Source organism: Colius striatus, chromosome 2 (genome assembly GCF_028858725.1).
Source record: "Colius striatus isolate bColStr4 chromosome 2, bColStr4.1.hap1, whole genome shotgun sequence".
Classification (NCBI taxonomy): domain Eukaryota; kingdom Metazoa; phylum Chordata; class Aves; order Coliiformes; family Coliidae; genus Colius; species Colius striatus.
The window spans coordinates 47818907-47834259 of record NC_084760.1 but is presented as its reverse complement, the minus strand read 5'-3'; the positions used below and the strand labels follow the sequence as shown (position 1 = coordinate 47834259).

General features: G+C 66.7%; 5 protein-coding genes across 5 annotated transcripts; 3 read left to right on the top strand and 2 right to left on the bottom strand.

Annotated features, from left to right (window-relative positions):
- Positions 1 to 1219: 1219 nt before the first annotated feature.
- Positions 1220 to 4313, top strand: KHK (ketohexokinase). The gene is made up of 8 exons (XM_061990112.1): positions 1220 to 1360; positions 1441 to 1557; positions 1827 to 1961; positions 2675 to 2747; positions 2870 to 3016; positions 3721 to 3809; positions 3886 to 4043; positions 4134 to 4313. Exons 1-8 carry the CDS (start codon positions 1230 to 1232, stop codon positions 4217 to 4219), a joined length of 936 nt encoding a protein of 311 aa, XP_061846096.1. The 5' UTR covers positions 1220 to 1229; the 3' UTR covers positions 4220 to 4313.
- Positions 4314 to 4432: 119 nt separating this feature from the next.
- Positions 4433 to 6197, bottom strand: CGREF1 (cell growth regulator with EF-hand domain 1). The gene is made up of 5 exons (XM_061990812.1): positions 6139 to 6197; positions 5493 to 5564; positions 5259 to 5329; positions 5058 to 5182; positions 4433 to 4975 (listed from the first exon to the last, which is right to left on the bottom strand). Exons 2-5 carry the CDS (start codon positions 5549 to 5551, stop codon positions 4574 to 4576), a joined length of 657 nt encoding a protein of 218 aa, XP_061846796.1. The 5' UTR covers positions 5552 to 5564; positions 6139 to 6197; the 3' UTR covers positions 4433 to 4573.
- Positions 6198 to 7800: 1603 nt separating this feature from the next.
- ABHD1 (abhydrolase domain containing 1) lies at positions 7801 to 10042 on the top strand. Its single transcript, XM_061990549.1, has 9 exons — positions 7801 to 7956; positions 8048 to 8208; positions 8281 to 8463; positions 8527 to 8572; positions 8642 to 8754; positions 8822 to 8995; positions 9076 to 9124; positions 9511 to 9676; positions 9756 to 10042. The coding sequence occupies exons 1-9, from the start codon at positions 7819 to 7821 to the stop codon at positions 9971 to 9973; spliced, it is 1248 nt and encodes a 415-aa protein (XP_061846533.1). The 5' UTR covers positions 7801 to 7818; the 3' UTR covers positions 9974 to 10042.
- On the bottom strand, positions 9235 to 13241 carry PREB (prolactin regulatory element binding). Its single transcript, XM_061990550.1, has 9 exons — positions 13104 to 13241; positions 12437 to 12617; positions 12110 to 12321; positions 11863 to 11943; positions 11668 to 11792; positions 10917 to 11090; positions 10761 to 10833; positions 10497 to 10656; positions 9235 to 10403 (listed from the first exon to the last, which is right to left on the bottom strand). Exons 1-9 carry the CDS (start codon positions 13236 to 13238, stop codon positions 10309 to 10311), a joined length of 1236 nt encoding a protein of 411 aa, XP_061846534.1. The 5' UTR covers positions 13239 to 13241; the 3' UTR covers positions 9235 to 10308.
- A 688-nt stretch (positions 13242 to 13929) lies between these two features.
- Positions 13930 to 14915, top strand: TCF23 (transcription factor 23). The gene is made up of 3 exons (XM_061989604.1): positions 13930 to 14067; positions 14382 to 14618; positions 14775 to 14915. The coding sequence occupies exons 1-3, from the start codon at positions 13930 to 13932 to the stop codon at positions 14913 to 14915; spliced, it is 516 nt and encodes a 171-aa protein (XP_061845588.1).
- Positions 14916 to 15353: the final 438 nt, after the last annotated feature.

Below are 15353 nucleotides of genomic sequence, written 5' to 3'. Positions count from 1 at the left end.
TGTTCCCAGCACCTGGGGATGCCGGCAGTAGTGTAACATCATCCCACCGCCACGCTGGCCCCGGGCACAGAGGGCTGATGCTCCCCGATGCATGGCCCCACACGGCACAGCCCGTCACAGAGAGGGACGGCCTCCCTCATACCCAGGCCCCAGCACAGAGGGAGTCCTGGTGGGTGTTCTTGCCCCACACAGCCCCTGCAGGATCTGCCCCAGCCCAGCAGCACAGCAGGAGTGGCTCCCATAGGCGCCATGCCCAGGCGTTCTCTGCCCCGTGCAAAGGTTGTGCCACCAGCACAAGAGAGCTGCGGGCCTCAGCGCAGCCCCCAGCGCGGCACCGGAATGCAGGGGCCTGGCTGGGCCAGCCAGGCAGCCTGGGCTGGGGTGGTCTCAGCCTGCAGAGCTTGGGCCTGCCGCCCACCTGTACCCAACACCTACCTGTGCCCCCGCTGTCACTCCCAACACACAGCACCGTGTCCCCGACACGTCCACCTGCCGGGACCCGCCTCTGTTGAAGGCTGAGCGTGGCTGCGCCTGCGCACCCCGGCACTCGACCAGCACCCGACTGGCACACACGGGGAGTGCGTGCCTTGGGTGTGTGCATGGGGTGTGCACAGCTGGCAGTGTGTGCACATGGAGGGTGTGTCTGTGGGATGTAGCTGTGCATGAGGGGGCTGTTCACGGCGTTGTGTGCGCCTGGGGATGTCTGCGCGCGGCAGTGTGTGTGTATGGGGTGCATGTGTTCATGGTGTGTATGTGTTCATGGCGGGGGCGCATGGGGGGGACGTGCACATAGCGGGTGCGTGCACATGGGCTTGTGTGTGCACGTGACTGTGTGTGCACACGGGGGCTGGGTGTGTGCACGGCTCGCGTGTGTGCTGTGGGTGCGTGCGTTCCTGGAGAAGCTGCGTGCGCACAGACGGCAGAAATCTCCCGACGGGCGCACTCGCCCGGGGGCTCGCGGGCGCGCGCGGAGGGGGGGGGGGAGGTGGGTGTCTCTGCCCGGGGGGGGGGGGGGGGGGGGGGGCGTGCGCACGCGCCGAGCGAGGCGTCGGGGGGCGCGGCCCGGGAGCGGCCCGTGCACGCGCGCGGCCCGCCCGCGGAGGGAGCGGCGCGGCCGCGCGCTCTGATTGGCGGCGCCGCGGCGGGCGGGCCGCGGGGGGCGGGGCCTGGCGGGACCGGCGGGGCCGGCGCGGCGCGGCGCGGAACGGAACGGAACGGAGCGGCCGGGGATGGCAGCGGGGGCGGCCGCCGGGCGAGACCCCTGCCCCACGGGGCAGAAGCGAATCCTGTGCGTGGGGCTGGCGTGCTTGGATATCATCAGCGTGGTGGAGGCCTACCCGGCCGAGGACTCCGACACCAGGTACCGCGGGGGCGCGGGGCGGCCCCGCCGAGGCTGTACCCGGTGCCGACCCCGGTGCCCACCGCCCATCCGCCTTACAGGTGCGTGTCGCAGCGGTGGCAGCGGGGTGGGAACGCCTCCAACTCCTGCACGGTGCTGTCGCTGCTGGGAGCCCCCTGCGCCTTCATGGGCTCGCTGGCCCCCGGGCACGCCGCCGAGTAAGTGGGGTGCAGGATGGAGGGGGGAGTGGCACGGGGCCGCACCCACCCCTGACGCTCCCGCTGGCCCTTCTGCCGCGTCTCTCCCGCCGGCAGCTTCATCCTGGCCGACCTGCGGAGGTACGGTGTGGACGTGTGCCACACAGTGCCGCAGGCCAGCGGCTGCTTGCCCACCTCCATCGTCATCGCCAGCGCCAGCCGGGGCACCCGCACCATCCTACACGCCAGCGGGTGCGTGGCGTCCCTCACCCCGCTCTCTGTCCCCTAAGTTTCATTGTGGCCGATTTCCGGCGCCGCGGTGTGGATGTGATGCATGTGGCCTGGCAGCCCCGCGGGGACGTGCCTTGTGCCTGCTGCGTTGTCAGTGCAGCCAGCGGCTCCCGCACCATCGTGCTCTATGACACGTAAGGGTGCCAACCCCGGCCCCAATCGCCTGGTGGGCAGCCCTCAGCCGGGCCAGCTCGGGGCTGTGGCTCCCTCCCTTCCTATGCCCTGGCTGAGCCGGGCAGCCGGGGCCACCCCCTGCACTGGTGCCGGCCCAGTGCTGCCCGCCAGGGGGTCTCGCCTGTCAGCCTGAGTGATTCCCTGTAATCCTGCACACACAATTGCTGCCAATCGTCCCCATCACCCCCATCACTCCCCTACGCCGTGGCCGTGATTGGCAACGGCGTCCCTGCGTGGCCTCACGCTCCGGTGCGCGGGTCACTCGGCACGACCCCTGCGGGGACAACCTGCCGTGCACGTGGCTGCTGCCTGGTGCCCGGGTCAGCGCTCCCTTGGCCGTGCTGGTGCCAGCGGGGCAACCGTGAACCCGACCCCGGCCGAAGACTGGCCGTGCTCATGTGGGTTGTCGGTGGAGGCAGCTGTTGGACATCACCGACTGCTCTGGCTCTGGCAGCTCCGACCTGGCTGTCGCTATGCTGCCCTTTGAGTCCATCCCAGGGTCCTCCTGTGCCATTAATGTCATCATTAATGATTCACCCGGGTGCTGCCACCAGCGTGGGGACCTCTGCCCCGGGCGGCGCTGAGCCCTTCGCCCCCGGGCGGGGGTCACCTAGGGCCACCCCGTACCGCGGCTAGGGGGTCCCCCCCGCCCCGCCTGACCCCCACCCCACAGGAACCTGCCCGATGTGACGGCCCGCGACTTTGAGCGGGTCGACCTCTCCCAGTACAAGTGGATCCACTGGGAGGTGAGCGGAGCTGAGGTGGGGTGGACGCGGGGCTGAAGCGGGTGTCTGGGTCTGGGGGGTACACCCGGGGCTGAGGGGGCCAGGGGCAGGCAGTGCCGGTGCCAGGCGGTGTGCGCCCGCAGGCCCGTAATGCGGCGGAGCAGGTGGAGATGATGCGGCGGGTGGAGCGGCACAACCGAGCCCGTCCGGCGGCAGAGCGGGTCCGCACCTCGGTGGAAGTGGAGAAGCCGCGGGAGGAGCTGCTGCAGCTCATGGGCTTTGGACAAGTGGTGCGGGGGGCGCGGCCAGCGGGGCGGGGAGCGGGGTTACCGCGGGCTGTGGGTGCGAGGTAGGGGTCCGGCCGCGGGGGGGGAGAGGCCTCGGGACACGCAGGGATGAGAGGGTCGGGGGTCGGGGGGGCAGTCGAGAGATGCAGGGATGGGGAGTGCAGGGATGTAGGGCCAGGGTTTAGAGGGGAGCAGTCAGGAGGTGCAGGGATGACAGAGTCAGAATTTGAGGGGAGAAGTCGGGGGTGCAGGGAGGGGAGTTCAGGGGTGTCAGTCGAGAGATGCAGGGATGGGGATTAGGGATGGAGGGCTGCAGGGATGGGAGGGTTAGGGTTCCGGGAGGGTGGGGATAATGGAGCCCAGGTTTGAGGGAGAAGTCAGAGGGTACAGGGATGGGAGGTCAGAGTCCAGTCCGGGGGGGGGAGGGGCAGGGATGAGGGTCAGGGTTCGAGGAAGACAGTTAGGAGATACAGGGATGGGAGGCCAGGATTTGGGGGGAAATCTGGTTGTGCAGGGATGGGGGGGGTGGAGACGGTGGTTGCAGTTTGAAAACTGAGGTGCAGTGAGGGTGTGGGGGGCATAGCTGGTGCAGGGCTGTAGCGGTGTGTGGTGAGGGTCTGGGAGGGGGGCAGTCAAGAGGTGGGGGTGCTACATGAGGAGGCTGGGGGTGTCAGGACATTGCCCCCATCCCAGCCCCCTTCCTGCAGGTGTTCGTCAGCAAGGACCTGGCCCAGCACTTTGGGTACCAGTCGGCCCCCGAGGCGCTGCATGGCCTGCGCAGCCGCGTGCAGCCGGGGTATGGGGGCACAGGATGGGTACGTGTTGGGGAGAGAGGCACAGCCACACCACACAGCCATCCTTCACCTCCCCAGGGCCACGCTGATCTGTGCCTGGGCCGAAAAAGGGGCTGACGCCATGGGGCCTGACGGGAAGCTGGTACACTCAGACGCCTTTCCCCCAGAGACCCTCGTGGACACGCTGGGGGCAGGGGACACCTTCAATGCCTCCGTCATCTTTGCCCTCTCGGAAGGTGGGCACAGCCACGGCTCAGCACGGCCTGGCACAGCCACAGTTTGGCCTGGTGTGGTCACAGTGTGGCTGATGAGGTCTTATTCCCCAGGGAGGAGCCTGCAGGACGCCCTCACCTTCGGCTGCCAGGTCGCAGGCAGGAAATGTGGCTTCCAGGGCTTTGATGGCATCGTCTAGCCAGGCATCCTGTCCTAGGAGCCCCTCCACCTCTTCCCCAGAGCACACCAACCCCCACTTACCACCCCCAGCACCCTCCACCCCACGGCCAATAAAGCCCCACGTGCTCTGGACTCTGCCAAGTCCCCTCCCTGGCTGGGGGCTGCACATGCCACAGGGCTGTGCTCACCAAGGCTCTCAAATGCCAGCAGGCAGCGCCTGTATTTTTCCATCCCACCACATCACAGGGGCAACTGCATAGTCATGGCCACGCCAGGCATCCCATCCCCACGACAGGACAGGGGGCGCAGGGAACCCCCCGCTGCCGTGTGCCCCATGCGGAGAAGGAAGCAACCGGGGCACAGCCCCCACCGCTTATCCCTCCCCAGAGTCCCCCTCAGGGGCTCCAGCATTGAGGTCTTCAAGGGCTTCAGCCTCAGGGCCCTCCTCTGCCTCTGTGGCTCCAGTGGCAGGACTTTTGGCCTCAGGGGCTTCAGCCTTGAGGTCTTCCTCTGCTTCCATGGCTCCAGCATTGGGGTCTTCAGCCTCAGGGGCTGCCTGTCCCTCTGCTGGGACATGCACCCCTGTGTCACCTCCAGGCACCTCTCTGTCCCCACCAAGTGCAGCCCCAGTCCCTGACAGCGGCTCCCCATGCTGCTGCCGGAGGGGCTGCCCCAGGGGTCCCCACCCAGGCAAGAGCAGCAACTCAGCGAGCTCAAGCAGCCCGTCTCTGCTCAGGTCCTGCCTCTCCAGGGCTTGGTCCACCAGCGCAGCCACCTGCAGGGACGGGGTGGAGATAGGGTGAGGGCCTGGCCCAGGGGCTCCATGGGGTGCAGGGGGCCATCCCCACAGGACACACCGCCTCAGGAGGCAGCCGTCCCTCATCCCGCTGAGCCAGCACCGTGCCCAGCAGCTGCAGCAGCTCCAGCCCATCCAGCCGCCCGCTCCGGTCGTAGTCGTGCAGTGCAAAGAGATAGAGCAGGGCTGTGGGGCATGGGGCACCATGGGGCTGGGGCCATGTCCTGGCTGTCCTGGCAGCCCCTGTGTCACACAGCCTTACCCTGCTCCCACGTCATGGCCTCCATGTCCCGCTCCGGTGGCCCCAGCCTCCGCACTGTGCTCTGCAGCAGCCTGGGAGCAACAGGGCAGGGGGTGGGCATGGCTCCTGCCCCATGGCCAGCCCCAGGGCTGGTCTGCCCCACAGTCCACTCATCACCCTCCTCCTGATGCGCAGCTCCCAGGGTGGGGGTGTAGGGCCCAGTGCCATGGGGTGCCACGAGAGGCAGGGACTCACGGGAGTGTGAGCAACTCCGGGCTCAGTGGATCAAGATCGGGGTCGAACCTCATAGCCATGGAGGGTTCAGGCCTGGCCAAGGGCATGGGAAGGTTACCTGTGCCCAGACAGGGGGCTGCCCACCCCAGCCTGGCCTGATGTTCCCACTGTGTCCTGTGGAGCATCGCCTCCACCCATAGCCCCACAGTCTGACATGCATCATACTGCCTATGAGCCCTGTCCTCAACTGTGTCCTCCCTGGACCGCTGTGTCCACCTGCAGCTGTGTACCTCTCAACTTGCAAACGAACCACACCCATGCATGAACCATACCCATACCCACGAACCATAACCCCACCCATGACCAGCCATCCATCTACATCTGTGGGACCAAACCACTCCTGTGCACCCCCATACCTGTGCACCCCCACACGTTTACCACCCTTACCCATGCACTTCCCCTACCTCTGCCCCCTCCACATACCTGCCTCCCATACCTCTCCCCTCATACTTCTACCCTCCCTACCCCCCTCTCTTCTGCCTCCCCACACACTGTACCTCTACCTGCCCATACCCCAAAATCCCTGCTGCTCTGTACCCATGCACCCCACATCTGTACCACCCCATACCCGTGCCCGACCATACCCTTTTCCCCCTGCTACCCCTACCTCTGCCCCTCTGCCCTGGGAGCAGCCCGTGCTGCTGGGACCGACAGCAGCAGCAGCAGCAGCAGCAGCAGTGTGTTCCTCATCCCGGTCCCAGGCTGCAGCCAGGCAAGAGCAAAAGGTGGGCACCCCGTGCTGCGGGGCAACAGTGCCCAGACACCAGGGAAGGGGGCAGTTGGGAAACCTGGCATCTGGGGTGGGGGAGAGGGATGAGGTGCAGGTGGGGGTGCTGTGCAGGGTGATTCCACATGGCCATGGCCAATCCCCCTTGTCACAGCACCCCCTCCTGTTCCGGGCGCAGCAGGAACACGCTGGCACCTCACACTGCAAACACTGCACACACAGGCTGCACATGCTGCTCACATAGAATCGATTTAGTTGGAACAGACTCTTAAGCTCCTTAGATCTAACCCCTCCCCTCACCCTGCCAAACCCACCACTAACCCGTGTCCCTCAGCACCTCAGCTACACAGCTTTGCAATAGCTCCAGCGATGGGGACTCCACCAGCTCCCTGGGCAGCCTGGGACAGGGGCTGACAACCCTCTCAGGGAAAACGTTCTTCCTCAGCTCCAATCTAAACCTCTCCTGGGGCGACTTGAGGTCGTTTCCTTTTGTCCTGTTGCTTGTAGCTCAGGCGCAGAGATGGACCACCCCTGGCTACAGCCTCCTGTCAGAGCATTGCAGAGTGATGATGTCTCTCCTCAGGTTCCTCTTGTCCAGGCTGAACACCCCCAGGGCCCTCAGCCCCTCCCCAGCACACTTGTGCTCCAGCCCCTTCCCCAGCTCCGCTGCCCGGCTCTGGACACGCTGCGGCCCCTCAGTGTCCCTCTGGCAGTGAGGGGCCCAACACTGAACACAGCACTCGAGCTGCGGCCTCACCAGGGCCCAGCACAGGGGACGGCCACTGCCCTGGGCCTGCTGCCACACCACTGCTGATACAAGCCAGGGTGCCACTGGCCTTCTTGCCCACCTGGGCACGCTGCTGCCTCATCTTCAGCCCCTGGCACCAACCTCCCAGGCCCTTTCCCTGTGGACAGCTTTCCTGCGGGCAGCTTTTCCTCTGCCCCAGCTTGGAGTGATGCCAGGGGTCGCTGTGGCCCAAGGGCAGGACACAGCCCTTGGTCTTGTTAAACCTCATCCCATTGCCGTCGGCCCATCGCTCCAGCCTGGCCAGGGCTCTCTGAAGAGCCTTCCTGCTCCCACACAGATTTGCACTCAACGTGGTGCCATCTGCGATAGCATGAGGGGGTCCTGCATCACCCAGAGTTTTGCGCAGATGCACTGCACACACTTTACACGCCACACACACTGCACACACACACTGCTCACTGCTCCCAAGCATCCCCTCGCTGCCCACTCACCCTGCCCCGCTCCCACGTCTGGGCTCTGCTCGGTGCCGCCTGCCCCTCCCCGGGCCACGTAGCCGACACGTCCACCGGCACCGGCACCGAGCTGGACCCGCCCGCCCGCAGGATCCGCCCCTGTCCTCTCCCGAGGGAGGTTCAGCCTCCCCCTCGGGGTGGTTCCGGCCGCGCCCTACCGGCAACGCAGGGGTTAACCGGCACCCTACGCCTTTGCCCGCTTCAAAGATGGCCGCGGGCGCCACACGCGCCCGCCCTGGGGCGGGGCCAGCGCCGGGCGGGCTCAGTGAGCTGCGGGCGGGGGCGCCCGTGGGCGAGGTGATGGTTATGGCCGTTCAGGGGCCGCTGCCGCCGCGCCCGGAGCTGCCGCCGCGCCCGGACCCGCTCCCGACGCTCCCGCTGCTGCTGGCGGCCGCCGCTGCGGCGCTCCTCGGCTACTACTGGGCGCGGGTGCCGCGGGTGAGCGCGGGGCGGGCGGGGCAGGGGGGCACTGGGCCGGCCCCGTCCCGCCCTGCCCCGCCGGGCGGCCCCGCTGACCCCTGCCCCGCAGCGGCCGCTGCTCGCCGCTGGCCCGCAGCTCCGTGCCTTCCTGCAGCGTCGGTGCCCTGCCGTGGGCGACACCTTCTACCCCACACCCTGGTGCTTCGAGGGCCGCCTGCAGACTGTGCTGGGGGCTCTTCTCTCGGCCCGGCGCCCCGTCTCCTACCGCAGGTGAGCCTACGGCTCCGGCCCGGTTCCCCCGGGGCGCTGCCCCACCGACCTACCCGCCGCTCTCCCCCGCAGCGAGGCCATCCGCACCCCCGACGGCGGGCAGCTCATCCTCGACTGGGCTGAGGACACAGGCAGCCACCGGCACCTGGAGCCATGTGCCCGTCCCACCGTCCTGCTGCTCCCGGGCCTCACCGGCAGCAGCCAGGCCGGTTACCTACTCGGCCTGGTGCATCGGGCTGGCCGCGCTGGCTACAGGTGAGCCTTGGGGATGGGCCAGCCGTAGCCCCACCGGCCCCTCACACCTCCCCTCTCCCCCAGGTCTGTCGTGCTCAACCACCGTGGCTGCCGGGGCGAGGAGCTGCTGGTGGGTGATACCCCATCCCCCTGCCCCGGGCAGCACCTGGGCTGCTGCTCACCCCACACTTTATCCCAGACCCCCAGGACCTTCTGCGCCAGCAACACTGAGGACCTGGAGACGGCCATCGCCCACATTAAGCGCCAGCACCCGCGGGCCCCACTGATGGCTGTTGGCGTCTCCTTGGGCGGGTATGGGTGGCAGCAGTCAGGGCTGGGATGGTGGTGCGGTAGCTGCCCCTGACCAGCCGTGCCACAGGATGCAGCTGCTGAACTACCTGGGGCGGCGGGGACCGGCAGCAGGGCTGGTGGCAGCCATGGCCCTCTGCCCCTGCTGGGATGCTGGTGCCTCGGCCATGGCGCTGGAGCAGCCCATCAATGCTCTGCTCTTCAACCGGCCGCTCACTGCTGGCATCTGCCGCCTCGTCAGCAGGTGGGTGAGGGGCACAGGGACAAACACATATCTTTCCTGGGACTGGCAGCATTGCTGCTGCTAACCTCAGGCTGGCACAGGCACAGGGCGGCCATCGGGGAGAAGGTGGACGTGGAGCATGTCCTACAGGTAGGACCTGTCCCCTGCCACACTGTTCAAAGTCAAGCCCCTCAAACAATTATCATTAATGTTTACAAATATGTAAAGGGTGGGTGTCAGGAGGATGGAGCCAGGCTCTTCTCAGTGATGTCCAATGACAGGACAAGGGGCAAAAGGTACAAGCTGGAACACAAGAGGTTCCACAGAAACATAAAAAGTTTTTCACTGTGAGGGTGCCAGAGCACTGGAACGGGCTGCCCAGATGGGTTGTGGAGTCTCCTTCTCTGGAGACATGCAAAAGCCACCTGGACGAGCTCCTGTGTGACTTGCTGTAGGAGAGCTTGCTCTGGCAGGGTTGGACTGGATCATCTTTCGAGGTCCCTTCCAATCCTGACCATTTTGTGACCCCTTGGCAGGCACGCACCATCCGCCAGTTTGACGAGCGCTACACAGCCCCAGCCTTTGGCTACCGCTCCTGCCATGAGTACTATCAGGCAGCCAGCCCTGCTCATGGGCTGCACTACATTCGTGTGCCTGTCCTCTGCCTCAATGCCTCCGATGACCCCTTCTCTCCCCTGCATGGTGAGCAAGGGGCTTTGGAGGGGGGCACTGCCTGGCATGGCTTTCTGGCCACTGACCCCATCCTGCTGTGGTTGCCCAGCCATCCCCGTGGAGGCCGCCTGGCGCCTGCACCATGTGGCACTGCTGGTGACGGCCCACGGTGGCCACCTCGGCTTCCTGGAGGGACTCTGCCCACGCCCTGGCAGCTTCATGGAGCGGCTCTTTGCCCAGTTCACCATCGCGGTCTTCGAGCACGGCGAGGAGCTGCAGCAGCTGGAGGGGGACGGGGATGAGGCTGTGGGGCAGGGAACTGCCTGACTCCATAATAAACCCATGCTGCTGCAGCCACGTGTCTGTGGGCAGGGAGCAGCATAGATGGCACAGCACTGCCTTTGCCTTCCAGTTTTAATGGCTGTGGAGAGACAGGGGGCTGGTTGGACCCCCCTGCCCCGGGGCCAGCCCCGCACCACAGCCGGCATAGTCCTGCCAGGCCAGGGCCCTGCAGGCTCCCAGGCCCTTTGTCCGCTTCCGTGTGCCAGCAGGGCAGGGTGGCCACGGCTGGTCCCTCGTCTGCTTCACAGTCTGTTGCTGGGTAGGGGTCCGAGGCCCAGCAGAGGTTGAGGGGGAGGCCAGCCCACACCGTGGGCTGGAGCCTACAGGAAGCCTGGGAAAGCAAACTGCAGCAGCAGGATGGCAGCAATGATGAGCCCAGCACAGAGCAGCAGCAGCAGCCAGATGGGGAGGGAACCTGCAGAGGACAGTGTGGTGAGGACAGGTGCTTGTGGCTCCCGCCACGTGCTGGAGGGGGCAGTGGTGGCCCCCAGCAGCACCCAGAACCTACGTCGGCTGGGGAGCAAGTGCAGTTTGCAGCGGCTGTCGACGGCAACGCTCAGCAGCGCAGCCTCGTTCCCCGCCAGCAGCTCCCGCCCGCGCTGGCTCTCAGGAACGAAGGCCACATCCGTCACCACGATGCCATGCGCTTCCTTCACATAGTACAGCCTCTGTGGGGCAGGAGCAGGGGGAGGTAAGGAGAGACAGCCCAGCCCTGGGGATCACAGGGGCTGCCCCTGTGCCCTAAGGAACCCCCCCAGTCTCCCCTGCCCACCTGTAACGAGAAGGCAATGTGGATGGCCACTGAGCCTGTCACCGTGCCCAGCCCCAGGAAGGTGCCCGAGTCACTGCAGGGGGGAAAACAGGAGTGAGGAAGATGGGATAGTGAATGGGGGCTGGCAAAGCCCCTGCCCACTGGGCCCTGAGGTACCTGATGGAGAGGCAGGAAATCACCTCACTGCCGCAGGGCCGTGTCAGCAGGGGGAGGAAGCTCTTCCCGTCCCACTTGGTCAGGTAGCAGGGGGGTGGCCGGCGCTCCCGCTTGTGGGGCACCTGCACAGTGTAGAGCCGTAGCGCCCTGGCATTGTCCTCCACTGTCCCAAACCTGCCCAGGACAGCACAGGGGGTGTGGGCCTCTACAGCTGTCACCAACACCCCCCCTTTCACTTGGGGCTGTGGTGGGAGGCCCAGCCCCCTCCCCACCTCAAATAATCATTTTCATCTGGAAAAGTCCTTTAAGCTCCTCAAGTCCACCCCCTCCCCTCATGCTGCCAAGCCCACCACTAACCCATGTCCCTCAGCAGCTCAGCTACATGGCTTTGCAATAGCTCCAGGGTTGAGGACTCCACCAACTCCCTTGGCAGCCTGGGACAGGGGCTGACAACCCTCTCAGGGAAAAAGTTCTTCCTCAGCTCCAATCTAAACCTCCTCTGAGGCAACCTGAGCCTGTTTCCTCTTGTCCTGTCATTCATTACTGGGAAAAAAAGACTGACCCCCACCTCACTACAGCCTCCCATCAGGGACTGGCAGAATGATCATGTCTCCCCTCAGGCTCCTCCAGGCTGAATATTGCCAGCTCCCTCACCTCCCTTCACCCAGGTCCAGAGCTTGGCCCAGAGCATGGCAAAGGCAGGACTGGGGCAGTGGTGGGGGGGGTGTCCCCCTCCAGCTCCCTCACTCACCGGCAGGCCTGATAGCGATACGCCTTGTCAGGGATGCTGGGCAGGTTCTCATTCCAGTGCAGCCCTGTCACCAGCTGGTCCCGCTGCCACACACAGCACTGGAAGTCCCGTCCTGCCGTCACCACCTGCACATGGAGAGCATGGGGGTCTGAAGTGTGCTCTGCCTGGGGGGCTGGGGCCACAGCCGGCACTCACCTTGTTGTCGGGGCCTAGTGCGATGTCTTCAATTTCCCCATCGTGGGCTTTGAACTCCAGTGTCTTCTTCATGCTGGGAAACTACAGGAGCAGAGGGGAGCAGTGGTAGAGCAGCCCCGGACATGATGCCCGTGGGAGATTTCAGTAAGATGCAGCACTACAGAACCATGTGTGCTGCTGATGTGGGTGCTGGGGCTTCCCCACCACACACGTGCTCCCACCCCACTCCAGCCACCCCTGTACCCACCTCCCAGAGGCGCAGGAAGCCGTCGGCGCCGCCGGTGACAAGCAGGGAGCCGTCAGCGTTGAAGCGCACAGCCTTCTGCAGCGCGTCGGGGCTGAAGTCAGTGCGGACGCTGTGCAGACTCTCCACTGTCACCTCGCTTGTCTGCCGCTGCGTCTCGCCCTGCGCCGCCGGGACCGGGCCCTTCCGCTTTCGCAGCCCCTTGTCTGCACTGCCTGCGGCGGGGCAGTGGCTCAGACCCCCAAGACGGCTCCCCGGGGGCAATGCCCCAGCCCTAAAGCGCAGCCTGGCCCCCCACACCATATCCCACAGCAGAGCAGGGGCTCTCACCATCCCGTCCGGGCTCGGGCGCCCGCAGGCTGAAGCGTAGGATGTGGCAGTCGGCGTCCTGCCCTGCTGCAATGATGTCGTCAGCCAATGCCATGGTCATGGTGGCTCGCGTCTCCGTGTCATACGAGTGCAGAAGGGAAGCGCTGAGCTGCCCCCCCACCTGCTCCAGCTGCAAGAAATGCTGTGGGATACCAGTGGAGGAGGGCTCAGACTCCTCAGCCCCACACATTTGCCCCAGACCCATCTTCACAGATAGCCCCATCACCACCATTGCCATCATCCCTATACCGAACCAGACTGCCTCATGCTCCCCCTGCACCCGACACCCACTCTCCACCCCCTGCCCATCCCATTCAGCTCCACCCACCCTCCCTTCCCACACCTGCCCGTGCCCCACACCTCCACGCCCCCCGCCCCACATCCTCACACCCTGTACGCCCTCTCACACTCCACCTCACATCCCTCCTTCCCACCTCACATCTCCCCCCCCAACCCCATCCTGCACCCCACAGCCTCCTTCCCCACCCCTTGCCTCCCCTCTCCGCCCCTCAGGCACACACTCCCCACACCTCCCCGCCTCACACCCCACGCCCCACTTCCCCTCTCCGCATCCTCCCGCTCCTCCGCCCCACTGACCCTTTTCCCCCGCCCCTCTTCCCCCCCGCACCACGCCATTGCGAATCCCGGTCTTGGCGGCCCCTCCGCCGCCGGCGGTGATGGCGAGCGGTCGCCGCGGGTGAAGGCGGACGGTGTAGAGGGGGAAAGGCGCCCGGTAAAGCTCCGCCGGCCGCCTGGGCGCCATGGCTGCGCGCGTACACGTCAGCGCGCGGTGACGCCGGCTGACGTCAGGAGGCGAGACCCCGCCCCCTCCCGCCCCCTCCCGCCCGCTGCCCCCTCGCCGCGCCTCCGCCCGCCGTGCCCGTGCGCGTGCTGCCGGAGGGCGGGCGGGGGCGCGCCTGCCCCGGGGCAACCCCCCCCCCCCCCCCCAATCCCCGTGTCCCCCATCATGGACAGTCTGGGTACAGCGTGACCCCACGTGGGTGTTTTGGCCCGATCCACGTGTGTCCCGTCCCCCCGCTTCGTGGGACTTCCCGTGGGGTTTCCGTGGTTGGTGGGGTCGGGTGAGGGGCGAGGGGAGGGGAGTTTGGGTCCCGTGGGTGGATGCGGGGTGGGTAGAGGAAAGGAGGAGGAGGAGGAGAAGGAGGGTCCGTCTGGGACACAGCCCCCGTATCGTCCTGCTCATCCCACGGTGCCAAGGAGGAGGAGGCGCGACGCCCGCCCAGACCAGGCCGTGGGATGGGACGGGTTGGGATGGGACGGGAGGCAGAAGGACACACACACACACGTACACACACACACCTCAGCACTTTTCGGGGCATCGCAAGCCGCCGGCGTGTGGTGGGAGCGTGGGCAGGAGCGGCGCAGTGGGGCCCAGCATGGCCGAGAGCACAAGGGCAGGCGGCAGCGAGGGGCGCGCAGCGGGGCTGGTCGCAATGTACAGCCACTCCCCAGCCAACGCCGGCCGCGGCTCGCGGGGGAGAAGAGGTGCCCAGCGCTGCCAGGGAAGGGGCACAGGCGGGACCCCAAGGCCCTCATCTGCCCACTCTGGTAGCCCCTCGGCACTGGGACAGGTAAGGAGATGGGACAGCAGTGAGACTTCACAGGCAGAGGATGCCTGGGGTGTGCCTGCCAGCCTTCGCCCTGCTGCAGTGGGATTTCATGCCAGGCAACACCAGCGCACTGTGCTCGGGTGCAGATGGGGAGGGCACGGGCTGTCCCCTGGGATGAGGGTGGGTGGGATACGGCTCCGGCTCACAGATACCGCTTGGGTCCAGGTCCTGAGTCTATCCAGCTCCCCAGCGACAGGGGCAAAGGCGAAGGATGGGTGCTGTCCTCGTTGAGAATACAGTGCCCGCCCCAGCCTCCGCCTCCCCTTTCTCCGCAGCGGTCGTCGTGCCCCCAGAACGCGGCACGGGAGCGGAGCCGGGTGCAGGCGCTGCGCAGGGCGTTCCTGGCGTTGCAGGCAGCCCTGCCCGCCGTACCCTCCGGCACCAAGCTCTCCAAGCTCGACGTCCTCCTCCTGGCTACCAGCCACATCGCTCACTTAAGCCACGCACTGGGCCGCGGACCCCCCCCACCCTCCCACCCGCCCCGCAGACGCTCGCTCCTATACCCGCTGAAGGTGAGACCCGGGGCACCCAAACCCCCCGCGTGATGGCACCTAGTCCCCGGGGGCCCCGGGGTGCCGAGTTATCCCCCTGCTCGCCTGCAGACAGCCCCAGGGTCCCCCCGTGCAGGGCTGCCCTCCCCCAGCCCTGACTTCTTTCCTCTCTTGCAGAAGTGGCCGATGCGCTCCCACCTCTATGCCGGCCCTTGCTGGGGGGGCGGCTCTGCTCCTCCCGCGGCCTCTGCAGTCCCTGGCAGCCAGGAGCATACGGGCTGGGATACAGGGCTGGCAATGGGGCAAGGCCCCCACTGACTCCTGGGGTGCCCGTGGCTGTGGGAGCTCCCTTGGCAGCACGTGGAGGCTGTGCCCCAGGGTGTAGGTTGGGGGCAACAGCTGGGGCTGGGAGGGCGATGCCAATGGATCCACACCACCACCCCATGCAAGGGCTGCCCCTGCCTGCACCCTGCGATGTTCATGGTGGGCTCTGGTTACAGCTACCACTGCAGAGCCAGTGTTGGCCTCGCAGCTGGCCTGGGGAGGGAGGAGAAGGGGGCAATAAACCCGCAGCCAGCACCCGCCTCTTTCCTCAGCTGCTCAGGGGCTGTGGGATGGGCCCCCAGGGGCTGTGCCAAGGGTGGGGAGTGGGGCCCCTGTGACTCCCAGCCCAGGAGCAGCCCCTTCCCGGCTGCGCTCACCTGGGTTCCCCAGCTGGGCCTCCCCACTGGCGCCGTGCCATGGGAAATGGAGCCA

Coding starts and splice junctions, on each gene's coding strand:
- KHK (XM_061990112.1), top strand. CDS start 1,230: ATGGCAGCGGGGGCGGCCGCCGGGCGAGACCCCTGCCCCACGGGGCAG. Junction 1,361..1,440: donor GCCGAGGACTCCGACACCAG/GTACCGCGGGGG, acceptor TCCGCCTTACAG/GTGCGTGTCGCAGCGGTGGC. Junction 3,810..3,885: donor CGCAGCCGCGTGCAGCCGGG/GTATGGGGGCAC, acceptor TCACCTCCCCAG/GGCCACGCTGATCTGTGCCT.
- CGREF1 (XM_061990812.1), bottom strand. CDS start 5,551: ATGGCTATGAGGTTCGACCCCGATCTTGATCCACTGAGCCCGGAGTTG. Junction 5,330..5,492: donor CCGGAGTTGCTCACACTCCC/GTGAGTCCCTGC, acceptor TGTTGCTCCCAG/GCTGCTGCAGAGCACAGTGC. Junction 5,183..5,258: donor GGCCATGACGTGGGAGCAGG/GTAAGGCTGTGT, acceptor CATGCCCCACAG/CCCTGCTCTATCTCTTTGCA.
- ABHD1 (XM_061990549.1), top strand. CDS start 7,819: ATGGTTATGGCCGTTCAGGGGCCGCTGCCGCCGCGCCCGGAGCTGCCG. Junction 8,209..8,280: donor CGCCCCGTCTCCTACCGCAG/GTGAGCCTACGG, acceptor TCTCCCCCGCAG/CGAGGCCATCCGCACCCCCG. Junction 9,125..9,510: donor ACGTGGAGCATGTCCTACAG/GTAGGACCTGTC, acceptor ACCCCTTGGCAG/GCACGCACCATCCGCCAGTT.
- PREB (XM_061990550.1), bottom strand. CDS start 13,238: ATGGCGCCCAGGCGGCCGGCGGAGCTTTACCGGGCGCCTTTCCCCCTC. Junction 12,618..13,103: donor CCGGGATTCGCAATGGCGTG/GTGCGGGGGGGA, acceptor GGTATCCCACAG/CATTTCTTGCAGCTGGAGCA. Junction 11,793..11,862: donor CACTAGGCCCCGACAACAAG/GTGAGTGCCGGC, acceptor CTCCATGTGCAG/GTGGTGACGGCAGGACGGGA.
- TCF23 (XM_061989604.1), top strand. CDS start 13,930: ATGTACAGCCACTCCCCAGCCAACGCCGGCCGCGGCTCGCGGGGGAGA. Junction 14,068..14,381: donor GCCCCTCGGCACTGGGACAG/GTAAGGAGATGG, acceptor CTTTCTCCGCAG/CGGTCGTCGTGCCCCCAGAA. Junction 14,619..14,774: donor CGCTCCTATACCCGCTGAAG/GTGAGACCCGGG, acceptor CCTCTCTTGCAG/AAGTGGCCGATGCGCTCCCA.